The following is a 12,033-nucleotide window of genomic DNA, read 5'->3' as shown; positions in this document are numbered from 1 at the left end:
TGGTCATCAAGGGTTACGGAGTGGATCCCAAGGGAAGGGAAGCGTAGCAAGGGGCGGCAGAAAGTTAGGTGGGCGGATGAGATTACGAAGTTTGCAGGGACGGCATGGCCACAATTAATACACGACCGGGGTTGTTGGAGAAGTATAGGAAAGGCCTTTGCCCTGCAGTGGGCGTAAGCAGGCTGATGATGATGATGATGATGATGAACCTTCCCTTTTCGCAGGTCGCACGTCGGAGAGCGCGGCGACAACTCAAGAAAAAAAAGGAAAGAAACTAAAAGAGAACAAACGACGGGACGCCGAGAGATCGATACGCACCGAGCGGTCAGCACGACAGGAGCCCTGCACGAGCAACAGGTAAGAAAACTACCGGTCGCGATGACCACCACGCGGCGCGGAGTCGTGCGCATCGATGACTCGGCGCAGATATGATGCACGGGATGATTAAGCATTAATGCTTCCTAAAGGTGCTTCCTGATCGATCTAAAACCGCCGGGATCCTGCGGTTGTGCGTGGGAGAGGTTCGCAGAACGTGGATCGTTGTGATATTCGTTACTGTGGCTTCAGACTTGCCCTCGGCGCTACTTATTACTCTTTATATTCCGCGTAAGTTGGATGAAAACGCCGTTTCTAAAATCCGAGAAGCAGAGTGACGAAGCAAATTTTTTTTTTTCGGTCCAGTTCTTGCGCTTCCGTTTCACCGAAATCGATTCGGTATCGGTTCCAGTTTGCAGGAGGAAAACATAGTGGTTCAAACCGGTTCGAACTAGTTCAAGTTCGTTTGCGTAACGGATGAAAAAAAAAAACTGTACACATTAATTTTTTTTTAACAAAAACTCGACACTTCTGTCAAAATGCACTGAAAGATTGTGCCTGCTAGTTCATCAGGCTGGACGTAGCTACAAAATAATGGCGCAGACTATACAGCACTCTTCAAATCTATGTCAAGCGAAGCTTTATTGATGGAGAAGAGAAAGAGGACAATTTTGAGAGAAGAATAGAGGAGTCCTCCAGCGTGCTACTTGGCTCAGGAGGAAAGGGAGGAGGAGAAAATAATAGGGAGTTGATGAGTAACGATGAGGCCAAACAGCGGGACGCAATCATTTCCTGTTCGAAGGGCCCGTTCACAGTCCTGAATCTAGGCCTGTGTTAACTTAGGTAGTTCAAGATAGCCCTGGTGACTCGCTTCATTAGACATGTCAGGCCGGCGGCCCAGCAAAATTTTTCATCCTGATGACCTGCAGTTAATAGGCGTTGACGAAGAGATCATTGCCTAACCTTCGCAGTCATACTGTGGTCAAGCAACAAGTGTAAGTGCTTCGCAGTGTCTCGCCTACTTTGCACGCATCACGAGCAGGTGAGTCCGAGCGTCGCATGCGATGCAACTGTTGTCGGTTGTTAACACGTTTATTGGGCCGTCTGGCGCATTAGGCTGAAAACCGTACTAATGGCGCCGCTACGTTTAAAACCGCGCGACAAGTTGGCGTGCACTTACAACTGCGGTAGCACGATCCGCAAGTGTAGGCAATCTATGGGTGAGGAGCTCCAGAAATGGTGAGGTCACCTGAACCAAAAAACCGTTATCTCTTGTTTTCGATTTCGCTCCGGAGTGATAAAGATCGTAACTTTCCGATTCAGTTACGATGCGAACAACATCGCGGTTTGTTGCTGTTTTCGGTTCACTTCCGATTTGATAGCCCCACAGCATGGCAATGTTTGTAAGCTCGAATGCATAATGATGGCCAGTGCTTGCCTTTACATGGCGACGTGTTGTCCTGAACGATCAACTTGGAAAGCGAGAAATGCGTTTTAAAGAGCCCAGAAACACCGAGCTTACGCACATTTATGTACGCCCGATCATTCCCACCTGGCGCCATCTAGCAGATTAACATGAAAAGCTTTTTAGGTCCCCATCTGGTGCCTGTGGGATGCACTCCCAATTCATCCGCGTTTACCCTGAACATGTAGCGCCATCTGGCCTATGTGCAAGGGAGCCGACGCTTGTCTCAACCTCGCAGCTGGCGCTGTAGGGCGCTTACTTCAATCGATAGGCTTGGAAGCTTCGTCGCGATCCTCTCTTTGTATAGCGACGAGAATACTTCCCTGGATCTAGAAGAAGTGCATGCGCATAGGCGATGCAGAAATGCCGAAATCAACGATGAAAACAGTGCATTTCACATTAACTGAAGCTGCCATTTTGCACGCCACATGAAGAAAGGAAGCATCATTTGCCCTCAATAAAATATTGGAATAAAAAAACCATTAATCTTCACATTCGTCCAGGAAGACGTGCCCGTGAGGGCTGCAACAACAAGCACATTTTTTTTCACTCAATGATAGCACACCTGACTTTGTTTAAAACTACGTAAACTTTTAAAAAATACGGTAGCTAGCTGGGCGAGTCGGTATGTCTGCATTTACACTTACAGCGCTAGGGAAAGACGTAACACGACTCTTACGTCTTTGTCCCTGTTGGTTCGTTCGCGCGCTGTGCAAACATGCACCCTTTAATAAAGCGCAAATATTTCTATTTTAATGAGTAAGCGGTCATCTTCAATGCAAATAACTGCCTAAGTCATGTGGATATGTTGGGTTCGTTTTGTTACCTCTGAAGGCAGCGTCAGTATCTTTGAGTTTTATGCGAAGCATATTACGGGAGCTCAACCCAGCTCCTCAGGCGCGGCGGTGTCGCCTTCAATACCACGTGACACCATGACGTCACGACAGAGCAGAAACGGGGCTCCAACTCGCGCCGTCGCTCGCGGCGTCGCCCCCCGCATCGGACGCGGTGAGCGTCGAGCAACGCAGCGTTCGGCGCGACAACGATTTATTCATAAGATGCAACGCTGCAGACACCGACACCGACGAACCGGCTTTTCTGCGACACGATCTCCTTAACGCTGTCGCGTTAAAATAAAGGCTAGTATGCTTCGCATCCTGGGCGTAACCTTAGCTAAGCCACAGCCATTGTTTTTGTAAAGGCAATGAACACATAACTTCAGGTCCAAGCTTCATGTCACATATGCTGTAGTATGACACTTGGCCCTATCATTGTGTCGTTCATTCATTGAAGTTTTATTCGTATTGATGCAAACTTTAGGCCTCGCTTCACGTGAGACTTCGTAATACATTCTATTTGTATCTGTGTTAGCCTGTGGGAAACTCTTTAGTGCACAGAGCGGAGTTCTTCCTTGAAAGCGCGAAAACATGCACCTTCATTAACGTTGCCTTGTATTCGCTGTGAGTTCTGTAAATTACGGACGCATCCAGTGGCTTCGCAAACATTTCTGACCTTATAGGAACTACTTGCCCTGTCTGTACCAGAAGTTCGACAAGGAACGACTGCCCGAAAGTTTTCAAACCTGTCTCATGGAACACGAATAGAATTTGCAGACTGCTCGATTTGGATTCGAAATTTACAACGTTCCTACACTCCAAATGATGAATTCCGTTGCGTGGAGCGCATGCTCGAATTGTAGCACGCGCAGCATGTTAAAAAAAAAAAAAAGGTATGTATATCCCTTATGAACATTCTCATAATTGACCGGATCCTGCATTCAGCACGTGCTCAGGAGATGTATGTTATCAACATTTCTGTAGCGTCCTCGACAGCAGTTAGACGTTGATTGAGATCTGCATTACCATTGTCTCATTTAGTCATTTTCTGCGGTAGAAGAGAAATAAATCGAGTAGCAGAGGCAAGGTCTACCTCATTCTCTCTACAGGAGCCCATCTGAGACGCAGCAGGTATGTCTGTCACTGCTAAAAGAGATTGAAGCACTCCCCTCCGCATCTTCAGCACTCGGAATCTGCTACATATTTCTCAGTGAAATGCGGCTGGCATCTCGACAGTCGAAGTGCACAAGGGCGTAATGACGTCAAACTTTTTTTTTTATCCTATGTTGCGTCATTTCTTTGTATCCAGAAGGCAAAATAAGAAGGACGCAAGTGTAAACGAGATAAAGAATTCAAAGGAAGACGGAAGCAAAGCTACACACAATTCCCGAAGAAGGGAGCCTCTGCCTCGAGTGACCGTTTTCACAAGGAGACGTGTCTTTGGGAGAACAACTTTCCTTGGTAGGTTTAATTCACAGAGCTGACTTTCCTTGTTAGGGGTGTAGCGAATACACTGCTGTGAGCAAGCACGTTTGTTCTTGCCCTTGCAGGGAAAGTGAGCCATAGAATTGCTGCCAACAAAAGCAGTTGTCGCCCTGCCGAAGCCAAGTCTCCTTGTTGAACGATTAGCTTCCTACTGAGGCTTCTATTTTTCACAGGAAAGTATGCTTATCGGGCTACTAGCTACCTACTTATAGACACAATGTTAGTGCAAAGACAACCAGGATGCAAAATGATACATTTGTGTGCGTGTGTGGGCGTGTGTGTGTGTGCGTGTGTGTGTGTGTGTTTATGTGTGTGTGCGTGTGCGTGCGTGTGTATGTGTGTCCGGAACTAAATGTATTTAAAGCATATGCTGGAAATACGATAAGCAGTCAAGCTTAAGATGCTGATTGCATTGTTATTTCAGCAAAACTAAATATATGCTGAGTTATTCGCACTGGTTTGAAACAATATACAGCCGCTCTCGCTAAAGTACACAAAATACGACTTGCTTATTTGTTTCCTTTAAGTACGTAAATCAGCTTTTGCTTCTGCGACGTAGATTCACAGCCGAATTGAGAATTGAAGCGATCGCCAGTGGGGAAACGAGACATGTACCAACCAATGTTTTGGAAATGTTTGGATAAGAAAGTCCGTGTTCCACCGCTCCTGACTCACTCAGCGATATTTCTAGCCGGAACCATCCTTCCGACTAGCGAACTTGCCTTATCTCCTTGTCGAAACGTTCGCTGAAGCCTGGGACATTTCTTGTGCCGATCACTCCCTTGTACTACTAATAAACATTTACTGGCAATCTCTCACCCTTCCTAACCAAGGTGACGAGCAGTAAAGACAACAGACTGCAGCGATACGTCTCCGAACTGATACGCTGTCATAGCTGCATTCACCCACCGTGAAGACCGCCATCTCGTTTTCACTTGCCTGGTATTTCCTCAAGTAATTGCGTTCACCCCCAAAACGACGAACAGGACAATAACTTAGTGACTTTATGAAGGTGTCTTGTTCGAGATGTGGTCACTCATTAGTCTGTGCATGTCTCACTTTATTGTAATTATCATTTGCGCTGCACTGCTCGCGTTGTTTCAGTGTAATAAAGGAAAAAAATTTCGTTGCTCCGTAATCATGGCGCTCCACTCCCACACTCCACTCCACACATAGTTTCACTGGCGTATTTGAAGATCCTGGTGGAGGAGGTTGAGAAGTGTTCTTTTTCGTTTACGCTGCAGCCATGGTCACCACGGGGAAAACAAGGTGGCCTAACGAGGGCAATTAAAAAGCGTCGTTGGGCGTCATCAATGTCGGCGACACAGAATGGGCGAACGGGCGACACGCACCATCATCATCATCAGCCTTGTTACGCCCACTGCAGGGCAAAGGCCTCTCCCATACTTCTCCAACAAGCCCGGTCATGTACTAATTGTGCCCATGCCATCCCTGCAAACTTCTTAATCTCATCCGCCCACCTAACTTTCTGTCCCCCCCTGCTACGCTTCCCTTCCCTTGGAATCCAGTCCATAACCCTTAATGACCATCGGTTATCTTCCCTCCTCATTACATGTCCTGCCCATGCCCATTTCTTTTTCTTGATTTCAACTAAGATGTCATTAACTCGCGTTTGTTCCCTCACCCAATCTGCTCTTTTCTTATCCCTTAACGTTACACCTATCATTCTTCTTTCCATAGCTCCTTGCGTCGTCCTCAATTTGAGTAGACACGCATACAGAGTGACAAAGCAACCCCAATTTAGAGCACTTAAATTCTGTCGCTGCAATATACACGCTCGCCAAATTATTACCGGCAGAACTGCACCACCAAGACCTGCGCCCACTGAGGTAAAATGTACGTTTGGATGACGACAGGTTTTCGCCGTAGAAAAGGCGCACGGAGTGCCAGTTGGTGAATAGGACAATGAGCTCTTCCTTTTCGCTGCAAGCAAGAAGACATACCTCCCATTTTTGGAAGACAGTAGGATAAATATAGCTACCCGAGAACTAGTTCAGTGCCGTCTTTTTTCTTTTTTTTTTTCGAACGTCATCGAGGGTGTGCGAACGCGAACAAAGTTCGGGTGGAACGGAAATGATGCATCGGTGCATTGTCTCGTCCGGAAAGCACGCGCTTGCGGCGACGCGAGCAAAGCCAGAAATATTTCCATAGAGTTTTTTTCTTATTGTGGTATACAGCGAAATAGACCGGACATTCAATCCGTGTGAGATACCCGCTTTCTATCTTGCACGGTCGCGCGAAACGTCTGAAACAAGCATCATTCTGCAATGTCGTTGCAGCACTTGAATGAACGTGTTGATGCATAGAGCGCAATGTCAACGCTGCAGCCTCTAGTAGAACCAAATACACGTCAACTCTTACGTCATCGACTGGGCGAGTAAATGAGTAAAAAAACAAATAAACAAACAAACAAAGAAAAACAAATCCAGTGGGCCTCCTGAATTCGATGTTCCCGTGTGCTAAGGACTGACCAAGGTGTTGGTTTTCAGAAGATGGAGCCTTGTACTGAAACTCTAGGAAAGCCTATGGATAGCCTGGGATGACAAATAGAAGAGAATCAGTAACGTTGTTACGTTAATTCAGTCGTCGCGCTTTGTGTGAGATACGGCAATATCTGACATCCAAAATTTACTCAGTGTGTAATATAGAAACCAGCAACGGTACAACTTTAAGCCAGAAGCTGTAACAACTGTACCGCGGTGCTGACTTGTTACAGTTTCCTGTTGTTATCGAGAGTAGTAAAAATGCCACCACCATTATCCCTATCGAGTGGTTAGCGTTTAACGTGTATGTGTGGGTACTGGGTATGAGCCTTGTTCTTTGATGCAAACCGGGGATCAGTGCGTATGGGCTCCTCTTCCACGACAAAACAAAATTATTAAACATTTCTCTGGTGCAGAGCGGAATCGAACCCGCGTCATGTATGGGCAAATAATTTTGTCTGAATATATATTCAGACACGCGCCCATGCGCGGATTCGCATCGGCTCCACTAGGTGGCCTTCAGCGCGAATAGTGTTACAGTATATGCTCCCGCAGGAAGCAGAGTCCGTCTTTTGCGACGTCAAACTGCGCATGCGTGGCGCCCTAGCGGCTGAGGGCCGAAGCAATATGGCAGGCGCACTGTGGGTGCACGGCCGGACTCGACTCTCTCCTCCGAGTGAGTGGTGCATGGCCGTGGCTTGTGCTGCACTTGCCAGTGGAATAGGGCACCAGCCGTTTCTCTTAGACTCTTACAGACCGGCAAATATCCGCGTCTTACCGTACTGCATAGTTTACCCCGACGTATATCGCGACGATACCTGCCCGTCCAGCGGGCAGACCTACACTATAGCACACATTCTCCGGGAGTGCGGGTCGAGATACCCCGAGTTCAGCAAGGAGGAGTGGGACTGGCGTTTGCGTAGCCCCACTCCATACAAGCAAGTCCTGTCTGTCCGGCGTGCCCGTGGCCGGGCCGGTGGGCTGCACCTGCCAGTCGCGACGTGGGACTGGCCAGGTGCACGACGAGTTCGCGTCCTCGCTGGAACTCCAATATAGTTCTTTCACTCCCTAGTCAGCCTTGCCATTTTCGCTGAAGCACGCATGGAACGCCTTTCGAACATTATTGCGATCGAAATTAGGCGCGACGCCAATGTCGTGTCTCGTTTACGGTTGCATCTCCCATGACCATTCCAGCAGGGCGATGCGGGTTTTCCGATTTCCGTAGGTAAATCGCAATCGACAGCGCCGTGACGCCTGGATTAGGCCTGCACTTTGTGACATAATGACATATGCAGTTTACCTCTCTCTTTTCGTCATTACTGACTCATACGAATAATCTCGACGAAGCCACAAATGTATGTTTAGCTAGGGAAGCAAATGATCTCTGAGCTCGCACGACCTGGTTGAGTGAAAAGGGAAGTGTTCATTTTTTTTCTATGGTCTCTGTACGTCCGTCGCTAGAACGTCGTCATTTCGCAGCTTCACACCGTGCACACTTGCAACTTTAAAAACGCTCAGCGAATGTTCGTGGTGTCGGCGTAGTTATCTGTCGGAGCCAAGCTCACCTATACTGCCTGGATGTCGTGGGAAACAGCCACAGTGGAGGTCGCTCATTGTGCTAGTTGCAATCGGTGCTAATTGTTGTTTTGTCATTCTTGTCGGCAGCAAGTAATATTTACTTACAGAAGGCTTTTATGTTCGTTTAGCGAATCGGGATGTAGTACGGTATGTACTCAGGCTGATTTTCCTTTGCGGCATTTTCTGGAGTCGAGTGGCGTGCCTTACTTTGTAACTGAAACATTGCAGGGGCGCCTTCGCTGTCGCCCAGACAGCTGGAGTTCACACTGACACGTGTACTTGTTTATCTTTTTCGGGTGACCGCTTTTCAGTCATACAAATGTTATCGGTCAGAGCGGGACGCTCCCGCATGTATAGGAAGTTTCTCAAATGTTAACAAAAAAAAATTTATTATGGGCCACGTGCCAAAACCACTTTCTGATTATGAGGCACGCCGTAGTGGAGGACTCCGGAAATTTCGATCACCTGGGGTTCTTTAACGTGCACCAAAATCTAGGTACACGGGTATTTTCGCCCCCATCGAAATGCGGCCGCCATGGCCGGGATTCGATCCCGCAACCTCGTGCTCAGCAGCCCAACACCATAGCCACTGAGCAAACACGGCGGGTTTCTCGAATGTTATCGATCGTTTTACCCGCAGTCTGTCGTCGCCAAACATTGTGTAATCTGATTGCATATATGCGCGACGTGAATGGTGTAGAACATTCTGGAAGACAAGCGGGAACCAGCGATTACTCTCGAACCTTCGATGGCTCGTGCATAAAAGCTGACGCGCTTGACCCGCTGAACAGATTTCGGCGATCGCCGACATTGTTTGCCGCTATCTTCGTGCTTTAAGTGTAGCCTGTTTTCGTGGGCACAGGTTCGGCCAATAAAAGTTAGTTTCGTCGTTCACAGTAATGCTACTGTGTTCTTTGCTGTCACTGTCACTACAACGTGACAATACTGACGCTGTTTGTGTACACGCACCAGTTAAAAAACAAGGACGCGGTCGGCCGCTATGTTCGTACCGCAGCGCGGTCTAAGAGGAAGACAGGCACCCCACAAACAGGGGGTATCACCGATTTTGACCATTCCGGCCATTTTTTGGCTTTTTTGTAGTTGTACACACACTTTATGTGTTTAAATAACGCATACAACTTGAAATTCTGTTGGCGTCCCCACTGCCTGTGTATGTATACGTACGCCTAGCACAAGGCACACCCTGAAGCAAGACATGCAATTGCGAAGCGTGATATTCGCCCTAAGAACTACACCTCGTGCCCCATTCGAGTCATGGGGTGTTGTGCGTACCCATACTGCTTTATTACTAATTCACTTTACGCCACAGGTGCAGCGGTTTCAGGCCAAGGATTAGCTTGTAAAGCGTTGCCGAAGCTCTTCTTCCAGCCATTCGTCACGCCGAAGGAACCTCCGTCATGAGTTGCTGCGCCTGCGGTTGCCGTAATAGTCTCATTGAAGGAAGAAAAATTTTTACGCTGCCGTCCGGCATGCATGAGGTGGAGCAAAGATAGATGGGTGCACGGGATCGGTGAAGCGAACTTCGATGGGTCGCCATCAACGCCCGTTTGCGAGGTAGCTAGGAGGCTTCTAAGTAAAACACACAGTGTATCCGACGTATTTATTCCTAAGCTTTCACACTACGCGATATGTTGCCGCGGATATCCCGCGCTCCTTCGTTGGGCACCATTTTGGCGCACTTTTCTTACTTGAGCAGCAGTGTGGACTTTTTTTGCGTAAGCATTCTTTGGCGAGGACCACAAGAAAATTTGTCCGTCACGCTAGAACTGCAATGCCTTGTATCAGCACAAAAATTCTTAATTTGCAATGTTAAGAGATTTAATCGTTTTTATAGTGAAAATGTAGATGATTGATACCTTTATAAGTGATAAGGACGAATTGAAACAAAACATATGAAAATAATCAGGGAGAACACACATGATACATCAGGCTCCATAGAAATGCAAGGGGAAGTTAAGAGTGGGTGGGCAGAATTGAACTTCGGGGGTCAGCCAACTTGAAATTTGGTGAAGGACCAACTTGAACTTTGCATGTTGGACAACTTAAGTTTGGCGGTTGGCGAACTTCAATTTTCGGGATGGGTCAAGTAAATACGAGCGTGGGCCAACTCTAATTTGCAGGTCGACCAACTGAAATTTATGACTGAGCCAGCTTGAATATGGTGGCGCGCCAACTTTAAGTTTGGGCGGGGGAGAACTTAAAAAGTTGGCGCTAGGCCAACTTGAAATTTGGAGGTGGGACTGCTTGCAATTTAGGGGTGGCCCAACTGAAATTTCAGTGCAAGCCAAAAAGATTGAATTATAGTAGGTGAAGCAAAAATAACTAAATTATAATTTGCAGCCACATGTAGCAAAACCTTTAGCAGAAGGGCAGTCCAGCAAAAGAAAGCAGCACAATTCAACCTCATTACAGTGCCGTCGCATCTGACACGATTCACCTTTGTTATATCCAATATTCGTTATAGAAATATGTCTGTTACATCCTGATATCGGGAAGAAACACTTTAAATTTCGTTGGTTATATCCAATAGTTCGTTATACTGCGGCTTTATTGTAATATAGTAGTTAATCATTTGTGCACTCTGTGATCCTTACCAGTATTTTTCAATACTTTAGAAGCAGTGTAGCTTCATTTAACACAGAAAAAGCAAAGACAAGTTGAACATGTCATGTCAGGGTTCCTGCAACTCAGCAATGTCCAATTCAGATCAAGAAAAATTAGAACAATACGTTCAACTTTATTTCTGTTCCTGTAGAATACACTACGGTAGTAGGTGAAGAAAAAGAACTCAATGCGGAGAAAATACAACAGGTGTTGAGGTCAAATCATTGCTTAGAAGACCATATATTTGCACGGAGTTCACATATGTTTCACTAGCTGTAATTTTGCAATTATAAATAGTGTTTTCGATATTATGGCAGCCTATGACTACGTAGACGCTTAGTTGCAGCGGGATATTCTCAAGTAGGAGGGCATAGGCACTGATTTCATTGAGCTACTCAAGAAAATATATCAAAAGAATTGAGGACGGCTTTGCTTGAGAAACCGGAAGATGCACGGAACTTGGGGAAGCTCACACGTTACGGGAGCAAGAATGGCCTCTGTTTCCATTATTGCTCACGCTTTATCTTGAGGGCACAAAAAGACGAGTGGAAAGTCGCAAAGAATTGTAGTTATCATATGCTCGTAACCGGACGCTACTAATGCTTGTTATACTGACGAACAGTGCAGAAGAGTTAGAAATACTTGCGAATGACTGTGGCAATGAAGCGACATGTGCAGGCCTTCGCTTTAGCATTTGGAAATTGGGAATTATGGTCTTTCATAAACACATAAGTAATAAAATGATATCAGCTCAATACGACGCAACACTCATAATTGAGCAAGATAAATAATTCATTTATACATTAACGAATACCTGCTGCAACACGCAGCACGAAAATCTGTGGATAAAACGGAAGGGGAACGAGGTTGTAATGTAAAATAGAGCACTTCGGGACAGCAATAAATATGAGGTGCGACAAGTAAGTTAGAAAGGACACATTAGGATAGCGCTGACATTCACAAACGCAGTTGTTCTGTGCCTAAATCCAGAGATCTTGTCTCACTTGGGAGTTAACGAAAGGTTGGTCGGCCCAGTGTTTTGAGTGCTCAAGATCAAGCCAGGAATTCAGGTTCACATAGGTTGGGTATATTTTTTTAAATATATGGAAGGAAGGAAGACAAATAGCATTGAGGAAAGCGTCAGTGACGTGAATGATAACAGATCAGCAGCTAGAAGAGTTGAGCCCTAAACGCATTATACGCAATGCAGGAAGAAGTAAAGAAA

The 12,033-nt window shown here is 46.4% G+C and overlaps 1 protein-coding gene across 1 annotated transcript in view; it reads left to right on the top strand.

Moving 5' to 3' along the window:
- Window positions 1–12,033, top strand: part of LOC135911343 (uncharacterized) — a 609,973-nt gene that overhangs the window by 212,733 nt on the left and 385,207 nt on the right. The window contains exon 3 of the mRNA XM_070523691.1: window positions 225–357. Coding sequence (XP_070379792.1) covers window positions 225–357 — 133 coding nt within the window. The remainder of the gene's footprint in view (window positions 1–224; window positions 358–12,033) is intronic.

The sequence above is a fragment of the Dermacentor albipictus genome, chromosome 8 (genome assembly GCF_038994185.2).
Source record: "Dermacentor albipictus isolate Rhodes 1998 colony chromosome 8, USDA_Dalb.pri_finalv2, whole genome shotgun sequence".
Taxonomy (NCBI): Eukaryota; Metazoa; Arthropoda; class Arachnida; order Ixodida; family Ixodidae; genus Dermacentor; species Dermacentor albipictus.
This window is presented reverse-complemented; position numbering and strand designations above follow the sequence as displayed.